This window comes from Leuciscus leuciscus (assembly GCF_965113295.1).
Source record: "Leuciscus leuciscus genome assembly, chromosome: 13".
Classification (NCBI taxonomy): Eukaryota; Metazoa; Chordata; class Actinopteri; order Cypriniformes; family Leuciscidae; genus Leuciscus; species Leuciscus leuciscus.
Genome location: NC_138737.1, coordinates 1,292,482 through 1,317,363, shown reverse-complemented (window position 1 = coordinate 1,317,363; position 24,882 = coordinate 1,292,482). Strand labels below are relative to the sequence as shown.

General features: G+C 36.9%; 1 protein-coding gene and 1 long non-coding RNA gene across 4 annotated transcripts in view; one reads left to right on the top strand and one right to left on the bottom strand.

Annotated features, from left to right (window-relative positions):
- Positions 1–24,882, bottom strand: part of fbxl17 (F-box and leucine-rich repeat protein 17) — a 137,368-nt gene that overhangs the window by 26,637 nt on the left and 85,849 nt on the right. For all 3 annotated transcript variants that reach the window (XM_082188891.1, XM_082188893.1, XM_082188892.1), the window contains exon 6: positions 10,383–10,490. In XM_082188891.1, the coding sequence (XP_082045017.1) occupies positions 10,383–10,490 (108 nt within the window). The remainder of the gene's footprint in view (positions 1–10,382; positions 10,491–24,882) is intronic.
- The window catches only part of LOC309513201, a 34,919-nt gene that overhangs the window by 941 nt on the left and 9,096 nt on the right, over positions 1–24,882 (top strand). The window lies entirely within an intron of this gene.

Genomic DNA, 24,882 nt, shown 5'->3' with positions numbered 1-24,882 from the left:
CATATTATTGGCAGATATTGATATTTATATGCATTTTATGTCAGTATCCAAAGATCTCACTGATTTGCATTACAAGCATCAGAATTTCATATAAATATCAGCATCTGCATAAATCAAATTGCATATTTTTTTCTCAGCTTGAGTCTCTGAATAAAATTGAGTTTTTCCCCATATCTTATTATATGGCTCATAATCATATCTCAACAAAAATCACATGTGCATACTTTTTTTTACTTTTCTACTATATTTTGTCTAAAAGGGTTCAAAAAACAATTCCATCCCAGATTATTCTGAATATTATTTCACATTTCAAGCTTTACAGGGTTAAATTCGTTTTCATGCACAACACAGTAAATCAAACGCACAGGAAGCGCAAAATAGCATCTGGTTTTAATATAAAGACACAAATATGCAGCGTTGCATGTATGCAACATTAATCATGCATCTGCCCTCAAAACACACACACACACACTCTCACACACACACTCACACACACACTCGATGTGGTCCTTGCATAGTGCACTTTTAAATTTTTAAATTTTACTTTTAACTTACAAAGCACTTCACAACTCGGCTCCTTCATATCTTCTAGATCTTGTTCACATACACACTCTCACACTTGCTCTTCCACACACTCGGATCACGGCTCCTCATTTATGGAACTCTGGAACTGTTCTAGTCTTTCGGTCTTTAAAGCTCGTCTTAAAACTCTTCTGTTTAGGCAGGCTTTATGTGATTTAAAGTTTGTTGCTGTACTGGTTTTATTGTTAAAGGGGTGTGTATAATGCCTTTTCACTAGATGTAAAATAAGTCTCTGATGTCTCCAGAGTGTGTGTGTGAAGTTTCAGCTCAAAATACCCCACAGATATTTTTATATAGCATGTTAAAATGGTCACTTTTTGAGGGTGAGCAAAAACACGCCGTTTTGTGTGTGTTCCTTTAAATGCAAATGAGCTGCTGCTCCCGGCGCAGGGGGCAGAGCTTCTACAACTCACGTCCTTTTACTTCACACACACATGCACTGAAAATTTCTAAAACTTTTAGTCTTTTATGTTCAAACCGGAGTCAGACAATGATGGAGAGACTCAAGAAGAAGTGACAACATGTAGAAGCAACAGGACATTTCTGAATGTTAGTTGATGAATTTATGAAGCTGATGTGTAGTTATCTTCTAGTCATTGATTAGCATATTCTGTCTTGATAATCTATAAATCGTGTTCCGGGGGCGGAGTTTATGCAAATACCCCTGAAGAAGCTCGTTGTAGTCTCTACCAGCCGTTTGTTGTAGTCCTTAAAAAGTGATTTCTTTAAAAGTAAATATCTCCCTTTGCTCTGAACTTTGAGCGTCGTAACTTTGCAGATGTTGTTTATGCTCAAACAGCAACATTACACACTAACTAAAGTTAGAAAAGTCAAATCATAATCAACCACCCCTTTAATGTCATTGCTTTTATGGATTTTGTAAGGTGTCCTTGAGTGCCATGAAAGGCGCCTATAAATCAAATGTATTATTATTATTATTATTATTTATTTATTATTACTACTTCCATCTCTGGTCTGGATCACACATGCAGGAAAGCGGCTGCATTGTTTGTAAAATTAAAGGCATCAAGCCGTGAGAGCTGGATATAAGCAGACGCACGAGACGCTGTTCCTGTCACACACACACACACACACGTTAAACATGTTAAAGACGTCTGCAAACTCAATCACACAATCACACAAAACAAACATTCAAGAACAAATCACCACTTTCATTCTGATTGCACAGAAACTCGCAAAAATATAGTATTTATGTATATTTACCACACGCAAAATGTCTTTTCTACATTTTAAAGTATATACTCAAAAGTACTCATTCATATGTGATTATTTTTCTCCCTTTATTTAGAACTTCTGGGCAAATGTTTGATTAAGAGTGTAGAAATATAAAATATGAATGAAATATAACACACAGAAATCCATCATTACAGTCTCAACAAATGCTCGTTTAGCACAAACCCTGAACTCTGTGTCATTACTTTTATATTATCCTTGTTATTATGTTACATGTTCTTACCATAGTAATAATAACAGTAAATTACGCATAATTACATGCAAATAACCCTCAACCAAAACCTAATCCTACCCTAACCCTACTTAGTTCATTAATATTACTCAGTACTTAAATATATAATTACAGTGTAACAATGACACCTTAAAATAAAGTGTAACTACGGAATCATGAATCAGAAATATTTAACTGACCAATCAGAATCAAGTATTCCAGAGAATCATAATCTTCTATACAGCTTTACCAATATATTGTTCAGAAGTCATGAGTATGAGTTTTGATCTTCATATTCTCACTATGAGCCTTAAAAGCCTGATGTATAAAGTATCTTAAAGAAAAATGCAAACTTTTTTTGACAGATTTTTCTGACTATTATTTGCAGCCAAATTCCCTTTTTCTAGTTTTGCTTCTTTGCATATTAAAATAACTGAAGTTACCAAGTGAAACTCTTCATCCTCTTTTATTAACATTGTCTTGAAGTGAACGCATTTAATTGAGCGAGGCGTTCTGGTCACACAGAGTCTCTCCTGTGCGTGATCTAAAGGTCTCCAGTGAAGGAAATGTGTTTCTTTAGCACTCGTATTAATTATTAAAGCTTTATTATCTACAGAGAAGACGGTGGTTAAACAAATTAAAAAAGCGTCTCGCATAATTTGACATTGTGTTCAGATCCAGCGCTCGACCTGAAATGAGTTTAACAGCCCTGGTGTAAATAATAGAAATCTCATTAAAGTCGTTTCGAACTCCAAACTTATTAGCATGTGATCCGGCAGCGGGATTTAACATCAGCTCGACTCGTTTATCATCGCGGCGGTCAGACGGGACTTCAAACAGAGACATTCCCGTCAGTCTGACCTTTGACCCTCAGATCTGCCGCTTCATATCATCAGGGTCACAGACGGAGAGAAACTCAAGCTCATGTGATCCATTACAGCCTGAGATCTGACATCACACATCAACACAACCATTATTATCCTCACTGTACATCACAACACTACGCTAATGGAAACCAACGGTGCGGATCTGCAGAAGAAGAGCTTCGTCACATGACGACACAATAATGTGACACACCATGCGCATAAAAGCACAAGTTCTGCCCTCAAATCTGCTCTCTTCTGGATTAGGAAGTGAATGTGAAATGTTATGTTTAAATATGCAAATGAGGCATTGTCTTGTTAAATATGCACAAATTTGCATGCATTTCCAGAAGAGAAATCTCAACATTGGATAAAGCGAGATTCAGAATTATTGATGTCGACATATTAAAGGTTTTTACTGATGGGGTTTTGGATTTCTCTTTTATCACTCCATTAATCAGAAAATACTGTCAACAAGCAGAAAAAAACATGTTTTCAGGAATAAAATGTTCTGTAAATCAGGTGAATGTAATATAAAGAAAGCTTCAGGATATAGATATGAATAAAACTGTAACGTTTGGAGTGTGTAAAGCTGATGAAGTGAATTCTGACTCAAACTCTCCGCCTTTAAAGTGCAATGAAATAAACACTTATGATATTATCTTTCCACTAAGAACATATTTCTGCCTGTAGTGTCTTGCATTAAAGTCAGCATGAAATGGAAATACATCTTATCTATTTTGAAATGCATGTTATAGATCATATTCATCTGTGCATCGGTTTCTTTATTAATGTTTTGACCTTGTAATGTTTAATTAAAGTGTCGTAACAGGATTTTTGGGTGAGAACGACAGACTGATGATGTTTGCAGGATTCTCTGATCATTCGGTGCACTTAGACTCCGCCCCTGCAAGCTCACGCTCATCTGCATATACAAGAGATGAGAGCCACGCCCACTTCTCAACATCCAAACTCACTCTCTCACACACACACACACTCACTCACTCTCTCACACACAAAAACTCTCTCACACACACACACACACAAACACTCACTCACTCACTCAAACACACACACTCACTCACTCTCTCTAACACACACACAAACACTAACTCACTCACTCACTCACAAACACTCACTCACTCTCACTCACTCTCTCACTCTCACACACACACACAAACACTAACTCACTCACTCACTCACAAACACTCACTCACTCTCACTCACTCTCTCACTCTCACACACACATACAAACACGCACTCACTCACTCTAACACACACACACAAACACTAACTCACTCACTCACAAACACTCACTCACACACTCACACACTCACTCTCACTCACTCTCACTCACTCTCACTCACTCTCACAAACACTCACACAAACACAAACACACACACAAACACTAACTCACTCACTCACAAACACTCACTCACACTCACACACTCACTCTCACTCACTCTCACAAACACACACAAACACTCACACAAACACACACAAACACTCACACAAACAAACACACACAAACACTCACTCACTCAAACACACACACTCACTCACTCACTCACTCACATTTACATTTACATTTACATTTATTCATTTAGCTGACGCTTTTATACAAAGCGACTTACAATTGCTATATATGTCAGAGGTCGCACGCCTCTGGAGCAACTAGGGGTTAAGTGTCTTGCTCAGGGACACATTGGTGTCTCACAGTGGATTCGAACCCGGGTCTCTCACACCAAAGGCATGTGTCTTATCCACTGCGCCACTACCACACACAAACACTCACTCACTCACACAAACACACAAAAACACTCACTCACACAAACACACACAAACACTCACTCACACAAACACACACAAACACTCACTCACTCACTCAAACACACACAAACACTCACTCACTCACACACACAAACACACACAAACACTCACACAAACACACACAAACACTCACTCACAACACACACAAACACTCACTCACTCACACACACAAACACTCACTCACACACTCACACACACACAGTCACTCACACACACACAGTCACTCACACACTCTCTCTCTCTCACACACACACACACACACTCTCTCACACAAACACACTCACTCACACTTACACACACACACACAAGCTGAGTGAGATCAACGGAACTTATTCAATATATATACAAAATCTAATACCTAATAAAAGCAAGTCATTATGTCTGCGACTGACCGCTTCAAGACCCGCCTACATTTCCTTTATCAATAATCCGAACACAAGATGAAAGCCTGATTGATCTGGAGAGCATTAATGCGTCTGACTGATGATGTTCCCAGTCTATAATCTGCATTATATGAGCGGAAACACACACAACGACCTCATCATGTGTTATACGGCCAAACTGCAGGATTCAGGTCGAGCGGCTCCAAACTTTTCCTCAGTTTAAGAGAGTCGTCATCTCATATTCTGCACACTTCTCCCTCTTCTGTGCACAGATTGATTTATTTCACGAGAAGCTCTCTTCGGGCCTTTATAAATATAATCCACACCTGAGAACGGCCCGAAGCTTTGATGATCTGAATAAAAACGGTCCCTCTGGTGGAGAAGCGACTAATTTCACATTCGGCGCTGTGAAGTGGAGTGAAATGGAAATGTGTGTCCGAGGAGAGACAGAAAGATGAGCTGGGACTTCATTTAAATAACTATTGTGCCTTGCTGATGCCACCAGGTGAATTGCATAATGTAATGATATCTTTACCAACTCCCCGCTGCTGGAAAATGAGACTCAGCATTCACAGTCCTGAAGAGAATCACTTCAGGAACCAGTGGCCTTATTCACAGACTCTTTATAGAGAATGAATAACCGGATCAAAACCAGCAATAGAGTCACGAATGACGGCTAGATATGATCAGCTATAAAACACGTTCATTATCACAAATGACTCCTTCGAACTGAATCTTTTTAAACGATGTGCAAATGACACATTCATTATCACAGCAAAAACAAACAACTCCTTTGAAATGAATCTTTTTAAACGATAACAAATGACTCCTTCGAACTGAATCTTTTTAAACAATGTGCAAATGACATTTACATTTACATGTATGCATTTGGCAGACGCTTTTATCCAAAGCGACTTACATTGCGTTATCCTATACATTTATACATAGGTATGTGTAATCCCCTGGGATCGAACCGACAACCTTGCGTTGTTAACGCAATGCTCTTACCACTGAGCTACAGGAAATGACACATTCATTATCACAGCAAAAACAAACGACTCCTTTGAAATGAATCTTTTTAAACGATAACAAATGACTCATTTGAACTGTATCTTTTTAAACGATAACAAATGACTCATTTGAACTGAATCTTTTTCAACAATGTGCAAATGACATTCATTATCACAGCAAACACAAATGACTCCTTTGAACTGAATCTTTTTAAACAATGTGCAAATGTACTCTTACTATTTTAGAACATGTACTTGACATAGTTTGCACATTTTTTATGCATGCATGGAATACCTGAATGTTACTGTTATTTTATTTAATATTATTTGATATTTAATATTTTTAATATTTTGAAAATGCATAAAAGCCAATTCAAAAATATTAATAAATACTTTTATATTTCATATATAACAGTAAAATTTAAATAATATTATTTACACAAAAAGGCATACTGTGCACTACAAACCAAATCCCATAATGCACTGCGCTCAAACTGACCTTCCATTTTGATACCGAAGTTACACAATTAACCGAAGTTAATTTTTCTTGATTAATTTTAGGAGATGATCAGGAGCTGTGACATCTTAAATCAATAAAGATATTAAAAATGTAATTATATTAAATATACTGTGCAGGATTCAGCTGAACACAGTATGAGTGTAACACTGTGGCTCATGTGTTCATAAACAACACAAAGTATATGTTATGTACTGCAGAAATAGTACGAGTAATATAAGGTGATTCCACTTGACATATTGGATTAAATAATGTATAAAAGATTCAGTTCAAAATAATTTATGTATTGTATTCATTTAAGGTTTGCAAAAACAAATGATTCTTTTTAACTGAATCTTTTTGGTATTCAGATCTGCTAGTTGACAAATGAATCAAATTAATTCAGATCATTCAAAAGATTCAGTTCAAATGAATCATTTAAAACAAATGATTCTTTTGAACTGAATATTTTAAATTATCAGAATTGTTCATTTGTTATCGCACTAACATGTGATTAGTATTTCGTTCTAAACACAGCTAGAGAACTTAGTTTGGAAGTAAAACACTGATTCACATGTTCCTAAATAACACATGTGACAGTCTACTGAAATAAATGAAAAATAGCAAACCGATTCACTACACTGAACTGAACTACGATCAAATCATTCGACAGAAGATTCTCAGTTTTTTGATACCGTTTTATGTTCCTGAAGTGGTCGTTGTTTCTGCAGAAGACGCCAGCGATCACGCAAGGAAAAATAGGGCCCCAAAAAAATATCATTACCTAATAATTTGCATGCAGGCACAATTACAGCAGCTCTTCTGTGCCGGTGTGCTGGAGATAGCTTTCTCTCATTAGCATGCTAATGTGCAAACAGCAGGGTGTGTTGGATCTTCAACATTTTACGATTCACCTCATTACACATTAATGAGATTTAAAAGTGAAGGCAAAATAAAAATAACTTGTCTTTGTGAAGTTTGAATGTGCGGAGTCATCAGACAGGTGAGTCGCCTCAGACGGAGCGAATCACAGCGCTCACGAGTCACGACTTATTATTTCTCTTATATAATATAGTGCACTGATGACCATCAGATTAAAAACATGAAGTACTTTGTTATAATACTGTACTATAATAATAATAATAATATATACTCTATAATATAACTTGCAATATTATAATAATTATTTATTAATAATATGATATAATATAATTATTGAGATTAATAATTAAATCTATACATCAACCTTTGGACCATTAATGGACATTAAGTTTACAATATAGTATATTATAATTGCAATTTTATAATATTTACAATATTGCAATTACAAAAAAAATATATATATATATATATATATATGAACTCTTCATATATATATATATATATATATATATATATATATATATATATATATATATATATATATATATATATATATATATATATATATATATATATATATATTATATATATGAAGAGTTCAGATGCAAAAGCCTCTAAGTGGCATCTGAAATGTTCTTCTAGAATGATCATTTTTATCAAGCTCGTATATTTAAGTTCAGTAATTTCACTGAAATGGCAATGAAAATTACCTATTAATTGTCATTTAAGTGAAATTACTGAACTTAAATATACGAGCTTGATAAAAATGATCATTCTAGAAGAACATTTCAGATGCCACTTAGAGGCTTTTGCATCTGAACTCTTCATATGTGTGTGTGTGTGTGTGTGTGTGTGTGTGTGTGTGTGTGTGTGTGAGAGAGAGAGAGAGAGAGTGTGTGTGTGTGTGTGTGTGTGTGTGTGTGTGTGTGTGTGTGTGTGTGTGTGTGTGTGTGTGTGTGTGAGAGAGAGAGAGAGAGTGTGTGTGTGTGTGTGTGTGTGTGTGTGTGTGTGTGTGTGTGTGTGTGTGTGTGTGTGTGTGTGTGTGTGTGTGTGTGTGTGTGTGTGTGTGTATATAGAGAGAGAGAGAGAGAGTTAACATATTAAATTTAATAATATATTGTTTAATAAATAACACATTTAATAATTCATTTAACACATTTAAATGATCGATTTATCATATAAAATGATATCTATGAAAAGTTTTTAGCACTGAAACCACATCATAGCACTGAAACTGCGCTCGTTAAAATCACAAATGATTTACTTTTAGCTTCTGACCAAGGCTGTATCTCAATACTAGTTTTACTTGATCTTAGTGCTGCGTTCGATACTATAGATCACACAATACTCTTAGATCGACTACAAAATTATACTGGTGTTCAAGGACAAGCACTAAGCTGGTTCAAATCATACCTATCTGACCGATACCATTTTGTCTATTTAAATGGAGAAAAATCGATCATAACTCCAGTAAACTATGGAGTGCCGCAGGGATCTGTGTTAGGCCCTCTGTTATTTTCAATATATATGATGCCACTTGGAAATATTATAAGGAAACATGGAATTAGTTTCCATTGTTATGCTAATGACACTCAAATATATATTTCATCACGGCCGGATGAAAACGCTAAATTTTCCAAATTGACAGAGTGTGTTAAAGATATAAAAGATTGGATGACGCGTAATTTTCTTTTATTAAATCCAGACAAGACAGAGGTAATACTTATCGGTTCAAAAAACCGCCCACAAAACCTCGCACAATACAACTTTAACATCATAGGATGTCCTGTTACTTTATCCTCTACAGTAAAAGACCTGGGTGTTATACTCGATTGCAACCTGTCTTTTGAAAATCATATTTCATATGTTACAAAAACAGCCTTTTTCCACCTTAGAAACATTGCTAAGCTACGTAATATGCTATCAGTTTCTGATGCAGAAAAGTTAGTTCATGCATTCATGACCTCGAGACTGGATTACTGTAATGCTTTATTAGCTGGTTTTCCTGCATCCTCAATAAACAAGCTACAGTTAGTCCAAAATGCCGCCGCTAGAGTTCTTACGAGATCAAGAAAATATGATCATATAACACCGATTTTATCATCACTGCATTGGTTACCTATAAAGCTCTGTATTAATTATAAGATATTGCTACTGACTTATAAAGCTCTAAACGGCTTAGCTCCAGTCTATTTAACGGATCTTCTATCGCCCTATAATCCATCGCGCTCTTTAAGATCACTAAATTCAAGGCTTTTGGTCATACCTAGGATATCCAGAACCACCAAAGGAGGGAGAGCATTTTCACATTTGGCTCCAAAACTCTGGAATAGTCTTCCTGATACTGTTCGTTGCTCAGACTCGCTCTCCCAGTTTAAAACTAGATTAAAGTCGCATCTCTTCAGCCAGGCATTCATATAATATTTTTAATCTTACAGTTCAAACTACAATCCGGTCTTTAGTTCATAAATGCCAGAGGAGAACTGGCCCCCGACTGAGCCTGGGTTCTCCCAAGGTTTTTTTTTCTCCATTAGGTCACCTGATGGAGTTTTAGGACACCATTAGGTCACCTGATGGAGTTTTTCGGTTCCTTGCCACTGTTGCCTTTGGCTTGCTCAGTTGGGGATATTTTGGGGATATTTAATTTAATTTTATCAATCAATAAATTCCACTAGAAACAAACCTTGTTGTATTATTTTAATTTAATACTTTGAAGCTGCTTTGATACAATCTGTATTGTGAAAAGCGCTATACAAATATACTTGACTTGACTTAATATAATATCATATAATATCATATAATATAATAGAATAGAATAGAATAGAATAGAGGTGAATAATTCCAGCTATGAACAGGTTTGGCACATCTTACCCTGGTGAGGTGAATGACTCCCTGTGACGTGACCGAACATCCCATAAACCCCACGAACTGCAGCTCGGGACAGTTCTCCGCGAACGCCTGCACGGATCGATCCGTCACCTGAAACACACACGGGACACACAGGAAAATGAGGAACAACAGAAATAATCCTCAGGCAAACGTGACGGAGGTGTTAATGCAGAAACACACTGGCATCAAGACTAATGAAGAAGTGTTTCTGTTAAACCTGTGGAGTAACTACACTAATGTTTAAAAACAAGGTGATAAATAACAATATAACTCAATATGAATAATTTGTGTATGTCATATGCACACTATAGTAATAATATCTGACATGTGTACATTTGTAATCATGCATGTACATTTTGGAAATTGTCTTATGTAACCGTTTGTTTATTTTTATGAATCAAATCCGAGAGTGACGCTCATTAAATAATGATATATATAGGCTTCAGATTACACCTTTTTGGTTATTATCTATGTATATCTTTTTTCTTTATTATGGAAAATTATGTGTGAGACTGAAATAATTTTTTGGGGAATTGAAAAAAATTTAAGTTGAATTGAACAGTGTTGATATTGTGAACTAAAACGATAAAAAATTGTTGTGCTAATGAAAATAAAGCTCAAACTAAAGAAAATATTAATATTAGATGAATAATAACTAAAACAACGAATAAAAGCTGAGTAGAAATGAACAAGCATCACTTGATGTATTGATTGAAACATGAAACATGATATTATTGATACATATTTGCTTGATGAACAGCAACTAGCAACTATCATTTCAGAAGCAGCAAAATATTATTATTACAATGAAATGAGACTTATTTTTTTCTTTCATAATAAAGTGCACAGCTGACTATAAGATTAAGAACATTAATTATGTACTTTAAGTTATAATACGTATATTATAATTGCAATATTATAATTTTTTTAATATTGCAATTACAAAATGAATATATATATATACACACATACATACATACATACATATATATATATATGTTCAATAATATAATAGTGCAATAATATATTATAATATATTTACAACATTGCACTGAATTATTAAACCGATATAACAACTTTTCTTTCAATCTCGCATCCAATCAAGTTTGTGTCCTCACTTTGACCTTTGACCTTATGCAAAAGCAAGACGCATTAAATCAAATTCCCCCAACAATCAAATCAACAATATGGAAGCAAATCAAATCTAATGGCTGAACGAATTTAATAAGTGAATCATAATTTCAGCGGGCCGGCCTCTCGATTCACCCGTCCCGGGTCAGAGGTCAGAGGTCAACCGCTGCCCACAACAATAACTCAGTACTTAAAAATGCTGATTCTGGCCAAGCTTCCCTGGCCGAGTCCGTGGGGATTACGTAAAGCACCTTTAGAGACACACGAGCGGGAGTGAACAACACATTCTTTCGGCACGGATATATCACGCGGGATTCGCTAGCTTGGATCTTAAAGGTCATCGGGTGAATCCGAGTGAGATGGAGAGGAGTTACACTCCAGCTGAGGAATTACACTCGTTTATCTCCAACACAGAGTCTCCGTCAGGTCTCGACTCGACCTCCAGTGCTGACCTCAGGGCTTCTGTGTCCGAGATCTCAGCGACTCATCCATCAGGATGAGTACATAACATTTCCTTTAATACGCAACAATATTACTGATCTCCTGCATTGACACTATTATACGAGAACTGAGCTGGACGATGACATCACGGTTTTATAAATAAATGAACTTAATAACTTTTTTACAACAAAAATGAAGCATCACTGAACTTACTTATTAACACACACACACACACAGGAGCTCTTGTAGCTCCGCCCCCTGTGCCGGGAGCAGCAGCTCATTTGCATTTAAAGGGACACACATGAAACGACATGTTTTTTCTGGCACTCAAAAAGTGACAAATTTAACATGATATATAAAAATATCTGTGGGGTATTTTGAGCTGAAACTTCACACACACACTCTGGGGACATCAGAGACTTACTTTACATCTTGTGAAAAGGCCATTATACCACCCCTTTAATCTGGACTGTGATGCTATTTTCTTCTAGACACAAACTTTGCTGTATTATTTTCCTGTTATCTCTGTAAAGCTGCTTAGAAACACTCTGTGTTGTAAAAAGCGCTATATAAATAAATGTGACTTGACTTCTTCAGACCCGAGACTTCAAAATCCCGGAGAGGTTTGACAGCTCGTCCGCTTCACTTTTATTTTTATTTTATTTACTTTTATTTGCCCTTTATTTAACCAGATAAAACTTTCTGAGATTAAAAATCTCTTTAACAGATGTGAGCTGGCCAAGATGAGCAGCACAACATCATCCAAAATAAGTTAATAAATACATTTTAAAAAAGAAGAAAGAAAATCACCATTACATTAAAACGTAGCATAATTTTTTTTTTACATTTACAAATTGTTTCTTCCTTTCACAGCTCACTAACCAAATATCCAAAAATGTTCATTGACACCATCAGGGTCTGCAATTTCAGGTCATTTTGTAAAAAGTTCCAATCACTGGATGTTGCGTTGCTTTACTTAGTTTCAATTATTCATTGATTCATTCAGGAATTGAATGAATGAATGAATGAAGAAATGAATACAAAATGAATGAATGCATGAAGAAATGAATACAAATGAATGATTGAGTGAATGACTTTAACTCTGTGAACTGGTCAGTCAGTGATGTGATTCTGCACGACTCCTGCTTTTAATGCTTTGGATCATGAACTGAGTTTTGAAACACTAGACATGAATTAACGCCAGCCAATATCCAGCGTGTCCAAGCGGCCACAGCAATAACTCACACCGCTTCACTCCTGCACTTTCCAGCTCATCAAAATTCCTAAATGATGACAATGATCATTAGTTTGAATGGAAACATGTCCAAGTCATATTTTACTCTCCAAAAAACTGAAGAAAATCGAAAATAAGAAATGACATTTTACATAACGACTAGAAGTCTTAGTGTACATTATTATCAGGACACATTACTGACTTTGTTTGGTTTTAATAATATTTTGTAGACTTTTCATTATTTGTTTATTTAAATCAGCATAAATAAATGAACATACTATGTTGTATACATTGATATAAACACACAAATGAATCAATAAACGAATGGGCGTGTGAACAAACAAGTGAATTATCCATTACAATAATGAGATTTAAAGGTAAATTGTGTTTAATTGTCATGAAAATAAAAGCTTGTATGAATAAATGATTGAGTAATACAAACAGAAATAATGAATGAATAAAAAAGGATGAATGAATACAAATGAATGAATATGTATGACTGAATAAATGAATACAAAATGAATTAATTAATGCAATATGAATGAATAAATGAATGAATGAGTGAGTCCACATGATGAATAAATGAATACAAAATGAATGAGTGAGTCCAAATGAATGAATGAATGAATAGAAATGAATGAATGAATAGAAATGAATGAATGAATGAATGAATGGAGTGAGTCCAAATAAATGAATAGAAACGAATGAATTAATGAATTATTAAATGAATGAATGAATACACAAATGAATTAATGAATGAATGAGTGAGTCCAAATGAATGAATAAATGAATTATTAAAGGTGCAATGAGAACAACAACGAACAACATTTCATGTTAAAAGTACCCGTTTTTCTAACCCATACATGCTTAAACAATTGCCTGATGGGCTGAATGAGCCCTTCTCTGATCACTGAGATTGTCTCTATAATCCTGTACAGTAAAATAAATAAGAGGGATTCGGGACGGAATTTGAGACTGGGCGTGACGTCATGCGCGTTCACGCTCACCTGGCTATGTCTGGTTGCAGTTTCGCTTGTCGCCAGAGGGGGCATAGTTCTGCAAAAACTCAGAGACTTGCGCATTGCACCTTTAAATGAATGAATGAATAAATAAATGAATGAATGAATGAATGAATGAATGAATGAGTGAGTCCAAATGAATGAATAAATTAATACAAAATGAATGAATGAATGATTAAATGAATGAATGAATTAATTAATTAATTAATTAATGATTAAAGGAATGAATGAATGAATGAACGAACAAACAAACATACGAATGAACAAATGAACGAATGATGCATTGCATTAATGACATTCAATGAGAATTAGAGAGAAATGCGTTTAATTGTCCTGAAAATAAGAATGCAAAAATCTAAATGATCAATGATCCTAAACATCAGCTTCATTTTCTTCATGCAACTTGTTTCTTTTGATCTCGCGGAGACATTTGGTGGCAGGATCTGCGACTCTTCCTCAAGACTTAGAAAAGAAGAGAAATAAAGAGCCAGAGACGACACCGGTGTTAGTAGAGAAGACTCCCGTCTGATCACTGAGCGCAGAAGAGCAGTGAACGTGTCGTCTTCATCACGAGAGGAGACAGAGACGCTCTCCATCTGAATAACATCGAGGAACATGGAGACTCAGGAACGGCTCCTGAGAGGAGTCAGACGACAGGGCCGATTCATTCTCATTACTTTATTCTGGCCCGTAACAAGAGGCCGTTCTAACAGCCAATTTACTCCTGCAAATGCGAGTCAATAAAGCGTCCGTCAAAAGTGCTGATCCTCCATATCCGGCTCAAATCTCCCGTTTGCCGCCCACCGTGAAGAGGGGCATTATGGGAGGTGGAAACAGATAAAGACAGTGGGGTGTAGCTCGCCGTGCTTCATCACTGAGATGGATGAGGGCGAGTGTGTGTGCAGGTCAGCGGGACGGTCATCCATCAGGGTAATTGTGTTAGAGATGCAGGTCTTTACATGCTGGACAAGCCAGTGTCGTTTACAAGACTGATGAGAAGAGTTAGAGAAACCTATAATGACCGGCTCCGGTTAAACTGGTCCATGTGTTGAGCCTCGTGTGGAGTCAGTACAACTCAAACGCCTCCTGAAACTGAGGTCACATGACCACTACTGCTGAGGTCACATGACCACTGACTAATGAGGTCACATGACCACTACTGCTGAGGTCACATGATCACTGACTAATGAGGTCACATGACTACTGACTGCTGAGGTCACATGACCACTAACTAATGAGGTCACATGACCACTGACTGCTGAGGTCACATGACCACTGACTGCTGAGGTCACATGACTACTGACTGCTGAGGTCACATGATCACTGACTAATGAGGTCACATGACCACTGACTGCTGAGGTCACATGATCACTGACTAATGAGGTCACATGACTACTGACTGCTGAGGTCACATGACCACTACTGCTGAGGTCACATGATCACTGACTAATGAGGTCACATGACTACTGACTGCTGAGGTCACATGACCACTACTGCTGAGGTCACATGATCACTGACTAATGAGGTCACATGACCACTGACTAATGAGGTCACATGACCACTACTGCTGAGGTCACATGACCACTACTGCTGAGGTCACATGATCACTGACTAATGAGGTCACATGATCACTGACTAATGAGGTCACATGACCACTACTGCTGAGGTCACATGATCACTGACTAATGAGGTCACATGACTACTGACTGCTGAGGTCACATGACCACTACTGCTGAGGTCACATGATCACTGACTAATGAGGTCACATGATCACTGACTGCTGAGGTCACATGACCACTGACTGCTGAGGTCACATGACCACTGACTGCTGAGGTCACATGATCACTGACTGCCGAGCTTTATTTTAATATCCATTAGGTTATATGTCCGTGTGTATATTTTTCTATCAATATTTTGTATGAATACAAAAAAAATTTATTTATATATTGTAACATCCAAAAGGTTATATAAATATGTGTATGAATATACTTTTCTGTAAATATTTTTGATTAAACGATTTATATATATTTTTTATTAAATTACCGTATTTTCCGCACTATAAGGCGCACCGGATTATAAGGCGCACCTTCAATGAATGGCCTATTTTAGAACTGTTTTCATATCTAGGGCGCACCGGATTATAAGGCGCATAGAATAGAAGATACTGCAGTCAAACGTTTGACTGGGTTTGCGTTATGCAGTGGTCACCAACCTTTTCAAGCCTAAGATCACATCCAAAGTCCAAATGTAAACCAAGATCTACCACTTGCAAAAAAATATGAAAAAACAAGTGGCTGAGCTGTAAAACCTTGTTTATACTCGATGCGTCCGCATGAGCGCGAAGGTAATAAAAAACGAATATCCGTCTGCTCGGGCAGATTCGGCTCAAAGTCGTGCATCTTCGGATGCGGAGGCGCGCGCGCGGCAAAATGACGTCATTGTGACAGCGCGCGCGCCTCCGCATCCGAAGATGCACGACTTTGAGCCGAATCTGCCCGAGCAGACGGATATTAGTACATCTCATCACACCGGCACCCAGTTTGCGCATCTAAATCAGTTGTATGGTCTGGTGTTCAGTCTAAAACAAAACAGTTGCGTCAAGTATAAATGCCTCGTCTGTTTGGGGAGGTGCGCGCGCAGTCAGCGGAGGCTCGCGCTCCGGTGCCAGGCGAAAGTATAAACAAGGTTTAAGTCAGCGGTTGTTTTACAGACATTAATATAAGGCGCCAGATCCATATATAAGGCGCTCCGGATTATAAGGCGCACTGTCGTTTTTTGAAAAAATTAAAGGCTTTTAAGTGCGCCTTATAGTGCGGAAAATACGGTAATTCATATCCAATAGGTAATCTATTAATCACATCTAATAAAAGTTTGTGAGTGAGTGAGAGTGTGAGAGTGTGTGTGTGTGTGTGTGTGTGTGTGTGTGTGTGTGTGTGTGTGTGTGTGTGTGTGTGTGTGTGTGTGTGTGTGTGTGTGTGTGTGTGTGTGTGAGTGAGTGAGTGTGTGTGTGTGTGTGTGTGTGTGTGTGTGTGTGTGTGTGTGTGTGTGTGTGTGTGTGTGTGTGTGTGTGTGTGTGTGTGTGTGTGTGTGTGTGTGTGTGTGTGTGTGTGTGTGTGTGTGTGTGTGTGTGTGTGTGTGTGTGTGTGTGTGTGTGTGTGTGTGTGTGTGTGTGTGTGTGAGTGAGTGAGTGTGTGTGTGTGTGTGTGTGTGTGTGTGTGTGTGTGAGTGAGTGAGTGAGTGTGTGTGTGTGTGTGTGTGTGTGTGTGTGTGTGTGTGTGTGTGTGTGAGTGAGTGTGTGAGTGAGTGAGTGAGAGAGAGAGAGAGAGAGAGAGAGAGAGAGTGTGTGTGTGTGTGTGTGTGTGTGTGAGTGAGTGCGTGTGTGAGTGAGTGACTGAGTGTGTGTGTATGTATGTTTATGCATATATACTGTATATACACATACACACACATATATATATATATATATTATAAACATATATTAAATAGATGTGATTAATCACGATTAATCGATTTGACAGCGCTTTCTACTATTTTCTACTTTCTGCTTCTAGTCTGAGATCTGCTGGTATTAATAAGAGGAACAATCTCATTCTAGACAGAATCTGATTGTCGATAAGCCCCGAGAGCAATATGATGTAATCAATATTTCTTCACTCTTAGGAGTGCATTAACATATATATGAGCTCAAGGCTACAGACACGCACACGAAAAACCATAACGATAAAACATTTGTTTCTTGGGGTTTTAAAATGCAATTACTAATATTGATTACTAGTTCAAGTATATTCTAAATAGCATCAATAAACAGGCGTGACATTATTAAACTGTTGCCATGCATGTTTTATATTGACTGACATGTTCAGGACCGACTCCAGTATTGATACAAACACACAACGATGAGATGCATTTAAATGTGTGTGAGTGTGAAGTAGAGGTCACTGTGTCTCATTATCCTCGTCTGCCGCGTCACACGAGTGCACACACACACACACACACACACACACACACACACACACTCGTAATGGTGCCGTGGGGAATATTTATCAATTAACACCACTGCGCTAATTAAGAAACTCAGCATTCAGCGCGTCTCTCCAGCGCAGCGTGAGCCACTGACCTTGAACATGTTCTGATTATGTTATTGTTTTTGGACAGATATTTCTAAAAATATATTTATATTTAAGCAAAGCAGAATAAAAGCGTTTGAATAAACATTAGCCATTAAAACGGAGTCGACCGCTGAGCATTTTAATCAGGCGTGTAATTGGGAGCCGACGGTCTTTTAACGCTTACGATTTATTCAGAACACGCAAAAAAAAAAGAGTTGCACTCCAAATACAGAAAAACATAATTCAAAATACAGATTCTAATGCATATCAGAAGAGATTTTACAGCCACTCTCAAGACACTTTAAAATCTAGTCTGGAGAATTGAACTCAAATGTTTCTCTTATGATATCATATCTCATATGATTACATTACACTAATGTTAATGTGATAAACGTACAAATACGGCATCAAAATCCACTTCATAACCTTTGTGTCTGCTTCGCTTATCATTACTAAAATCACCAGCAAACGCATATTAATATAAGCTGCTTAACTCAATTTATTTCACCCACAAATATCATTTCTCAAACCTCTTTGACTTTCATTCTTCGGTGAAGCACAAACAGAGATTTATGAAAAGCGAATGATGATCCAAACAGCTCTGAAAACATAAAAAGCATCATAAATGCTCTTCGTTTAAAAGTTTTAGAACGCAAAAGAAAGATTATTTATGATACATCATATTTCATGCAAAAAACCCACTGGTCAAGCCAACAGGGCAGTTACAGAGTATATTTACAAATATTTTTATGAGTTACAATTATATTTCAGGAACACAGTAAAGTTTTAAACAGACGCGAGTCAGACGATAATTAATTGCGGTTGACAGTTACAAGGAACATCTGGCTTTCATTTTCGGGGCAGAACGAGTTACTCGTGAACATCTGTTTCAGCCTCACGTCAAGACGGAGGAAACGGACTGTTTATTCTTATCTTATCAAATAACATCAAAGAATCCTGGAGAAAAAAAGAAAGATAAATAAATAAATAAATGAATAAATGAATAAATCACAGTTTCCACAAAAATATTAACTGTGTTCAACACTGATAATAATCATAAATGTGTCTTGAGCATCAAATCATCATATTAGAATGATTTCTGAAGGATCATGTGACACTGAAGACTCGAGTAATGATGCTGAAAATTCAGCTTTGATCACAGGATATAAATTAAACTTTACTGTATATTCATATAGAAAACAGATGATTTACATTGTAAAAATATTTTATTTTTTTACAGTATTTTTGATCAGCCTTGTTGAGTCCTTACTATTCTGACTGGTAGTGTTGATCTGTGTTAGTCAGTGGCATAAAAGATATTCAAAAATAAGTGTGTTCTACATCAGGAATAGATGTGTTTGTGATATAATACACTGGAAGGACGTCAGTGAGACACAGAAAACAGCTCAAACTCACACACACCTCATACACACACGACACACACGACACACACTCAGACGTGTGAAGGAAGATGTTCCCGGACAAGCTGTCTGATCCGCGCTGGAAAGGTCAGATGCTCGTCAAAACAACATTAGAAATGACAGAAATACATTAGTGTGTGTCACTCTTCCTCTGACAACAAAACGCCCGAGTGAAACTGAACGACGAACGATAGTTCAGCTCCTCTGACATCCTTCCGTCTAATTTAATCTCTGCATGGAAACTCCAGAATTTCCTTGACGATCGATGAAGGTGAACATTTCACTGATTGCTCATTCAGAAAGCACTCGGTGCTTATTAAAGATTGATTACATTCAAGTGTTTTTCACACGTATTTGTTCATTTAAAGTATTTCTTTGGATAAACGCTTCGTCAAAATGCACAAATGCTTCATTTTACAAAGGAAAATCAATTTACTTATTCACTCTTATTGCACTCTAAAAGGTAGTTTTTGTGTAACACAGATCTTGGGTCAGACGTAACAACCCAGTGTTTGGGTAGTTTTTGTGTAACACAGATCCTGGGTCAGACGTAACAACCCAGTGTTTGGGCAGTTTTTGTGTAACACAGATCCTGGGTCAGACGTAACAACCCAGTGTTTGGGTAGTTTTTGTGTAACACAGATCCTGGGTCAGACGTAACAACCCAGTGTTTGGGCAGTTTTTGTGTAACACAGATCCTGGGTCAGACGTAACAACCCAGTGTTTGGGTAGTTTTTGTATAACACAGATCCTGGATCAGACGTAACAACCCAGTGTTTGGGTAGTTTTTGTGTAACCCAGATCCTGGGTCAGACGTAACAACCCAGTGTTTGGGTAGTTTTTGTGTAACACAGATCCTGGGTCAGACGTAACAACCCAGTGTTTGGGTAGTTTTTGTGTTACACAGATCCTGGGTCAGACGTAACAACCCAGTGTTTGGGTAGTTTTTGTGTAACACAGATCCTGGATCAGACGTAACAACCCAGTGTTTGGGTAGTTTTTGTGTAACACAGATCCTGGGTCAGACGTAACAACCTAGTGTTTGGGTAGTTTTTGTGTAACACAGATCCTGGGTCAGACGTAACAACCCAGTGTTTGGGCAGTTTTTGTGTAACCCAGATCCTGGATCAGACGTAACAACCCAGTGTTTGGGTAGTTTTTGTGTAACCCAGATCCTGGGTCAGACGTAACAACCCAGTGTTTGGGTAATTTCTGTGTAACACAGATCCTGGGTCAGACGTAACAACCCAGTGTTTGGGTAGTTTTTGTGTAACACAGATCCTGGGTCAGACGTAACAACCCAGTGTTTGGGTAGTTTCTGTGTAACACAGATCCTGGGTCAGACGTAACAACCCAGTGTTTGGGTAATTTCTGTGTAACACAGATCCAGAGTCAGACGTAACAACCCCGTGTTTGGGTAGTTTTTGTGTAACACAGATCCTGGGTCAGACGTAACAACCCAGTGTTTGGGTAGTTTTTGTGTAACCCAGATCTTGGGTCAGACGTAACAACCCAGTGTTTGGGTAATTTCTGTGTAACACCGATCCAGAGTCAGACGTAACAACCCAGTGTTTGAGTTATTTACCACAGGCTTTTTGCGACCTCTTCAGGAGAGAGCAGTGCAGCTCCGTCAAATTGGTGCGTGTCTTCGGTAAAATACAGGTTTGTGTAAATTTTTGTATCTATAAATTCGTTTTTGTTCTGTATATCGTTTAATTTTATGCAAAGCAACATACAGGGCGCGATGTGAGTCACCTAAACAAATGAAGCGTCGATCTTCTCGCGTGATGGAAACGCCTGATGCCTTTCATAACATTTTATGATTTTATTCAAAAAAAGATACAGAATAAAAATACATATGTTAAAATAATTGATTGATTGATTGTTGATTGTTTATGGACAGGTAATGAAGTCAGTCACAGTATATTTCTGCTACGAAACGCAGGGCGTCTGAAGTTAGAAGTTCCCGCTGAACGGTGGAAACGGGACAACAGAGACTTGGCCCTCGAATTACTTCTAAATGTTTCATTTTTACTTCTAATATTTGTTAAATGAGCTTAAATGTATGCAATATGTATTCAAAACTATATAAGATATACAATAGTGTAAAATATGATTTAAAAAAATTTATCATGCAAACCAGTGGTTGTGTGGAGTATTTTATTTTTTTTAAGTTTAGAGGATTTAAGTTAATCCGTATAATAATTAATAATAAAAAAGCTAGTACCATAGTAAAAATGAATCAATCCAGTATGCTGGGTTAAATAACCCAATTTGCAGGGTAAAATTAACCCAGCATGTGTCCTGTCCTATATTTACCCAGCTCTTGAGTTGAAAACAACCCATATTTGGTTATTAGAGTGTGTCCTTCAGTCGTGTTACACGTTTAAAATGATTCATTCTCAACTCCTTCACATAAAAACAGCCTGATTTTGATCAAGCCGAAGTGAAGGCGCTCGAGACGGATGGTTAGTCTACGGAGAAACTGGGATAATAAAATGCTGTCGTGCCCAATGAAAAATACATTTAATCTCCGGACTGTTTGACCGGGTTGTTGGAGCACCTATTGTTTGATTGTCATGTCTTTTTAATAACTTAATTCATTTGCGTTTGAAAGGCTCAATATGGAGGAGCTGCTCGATTCATTTGATTTCTGCCAGACTGTGACGTCTTTGCTTGCCTTCTCGACCCGTCTGACTTTATAGCAAGTTTCCTGTGAATAAATGCGTACTGACTCCAGCTGAAGTATATTATATCATCACAGATCAATCTCCATGTCAAGCTCGAACACGTTTACCAAAATAACGACGAAAATGTTAGAGGACGACCTTTGGTAACACTTTATTTTACAGTGTCCTTGTTACATATGTTACATACTTACCATAGTAATAACAGTAAATTATGCATAATTACATGCAACTAACCCTCAACCAAACCCTAATCCTACCCTAACCCTATAGTAAGTACATGTAGTTAATTCAATATTACTCAGTACTTAAATATATAATTACACTGTAACAATGACACCTGAAAATAAAGTGTAACCCAACCTTTTTTTCAATGACTGAAACCAGACGACGTCGGTCAACACTAACCATGACAATATCTACATGCAATAGTTGACGAAAAAGATGATAAATGAGTAAAATAAAGCATGCATAAGGTTGGCATGGTCTGGATTTGTGTTTATAGGTGAAAGTTGCAATAATTCTGATGAAATCAGTAATAAAGATTTAATTTTGAGCAAAATAATTGTGATTATCAGTTTAACCAGCATGCATGACTGAAATCATTTATCATTGACTTAAACTGGACTAAAACATGGCAAATAAATAAATAAATAAATAAATAAATATGCTTAAAAACTAACAAGACAAATAAAAAAAAAAAGTTAGTCAACATTTATTATTTCGTCAACACCTTTACACAAGGTTGATAACATTAATTTACCAGGTTTAGTTAACATGAACTAACACTGAACACAGCATTAATAAATCTTAGCGTTAGACATTTATTAATACATTATTAAAGCCAACACTTATATTGGTTACACTGTGTTTTAGGGCGACTGAGTTACATTGTACTTCCTCAAATAAGCACTGAGTAATATTAATTAACTACATGTACTTACTATAGAGTTACGGTTAGGGTTTGGATTAGGGTTACTTGTAATTATGCATAATTTATTGTTATTACTTCAATAACGTGTAACTACGTCACCTTAAAGGAACACTCCACTGTTTTTTGAAATAGGGCTTATTCACCTTCTTTCCCACATTTAGATAGGTGGGCAAATGCATTTTTGTCTCAGTGCATGCATTGTTTTAGTTTGACAGGGTCGGCGTGAGCTTAGCTTAGCATAATGAATGGAATCCTTTGTTGCCAGCTAGCATGTCCTGAATAAAAGTGATAAAAAAAAAAAAAAACCCTACCTAATTACTTCTTGTGGCCTGCGTATTCACAACAAGTACAAATAGCGATGCAGATTAACACTAGGCGATTTCCTAGGCAGATATTGACTTATATATTAAGGACTATATTAGGGGGAAGCACAGGCGAAGCACTGCTACTTGGGCGTGATATCTCTGCGCCCAAGTAGCAGTGCTTCGCCTGTGCTTCCCCCTAATATAGTCCCAAGTCAAAATCTGCATAGGAAATCGCCTAGTGTTAATCTGCATCGCTATTTGTACTCGTTGTGAATACGCAGGCCACAAGAAGTAATTAGGAAGTTTTTATTTTTATTTTTATATCACTTTTACTCAGGACATGCTAGCTGGCAACAAAGGATTTCATTCATTATGCTAAGCTAAGCTAGCGCCAACCCTGTCAAACTAAAACAATGCATGCACTGAGACAAAAATGCATTTGCCCACCTATCTAAATGTGGGAAAGAAGGTGAATAAGCCCTATTTCAAAAAACGGTGGAGTGTTCATTTAAAGTAAAGGGTTACCATTATATTTGTTAACATTAGATAATGCACTAACATGAACAATTATTGTGTTACTAACTAAAGATTAATGAATGCTTTAAAATATATTGTTCATAGTATACTAGCTAATGCATTAACTAATGTTAAGAAATGAGACGTTATTATAAAGTGTCACCAATATTCCTTATAATCAGACTTCTCCACAGAGTCCAGAGTTTAATGCACAGGGATTGAATCCATCTATTCTCAGCATTACAGTGTGTTTTAGTAACGCACACACACACACACACACACACACACACATCACGTTTGTAATTAATTCAGTGATTCTGCACCTTCTGCGAGGAGTGTTTAGAGATATGAGAGCGCTTTTAGACTTTCTCCGTTTGTGTAAACCTACTTAAGGTTCAGAGTATTTTTTTTTTCCCTGCATTAATTTCACACGTCTAGTACAATTATGTGGTTTTGTTTCATTAATACAGTGTGTACTTTCTTCTTGATTTACCCCAAAATAAATGGAAGTGAAATGTGACAACATGCCCCATAGGTGGCGGGGTACATTATAACATGGCCATATGACAGATTAAAGTGTTATCTGATCTAATAAAAAATATATATCCAGGAAAAAATAAAATATTTTGTCAATAAAATACAATTGTTAACTTTTTTATATGAAATAATGGCATTTTTTTAATAA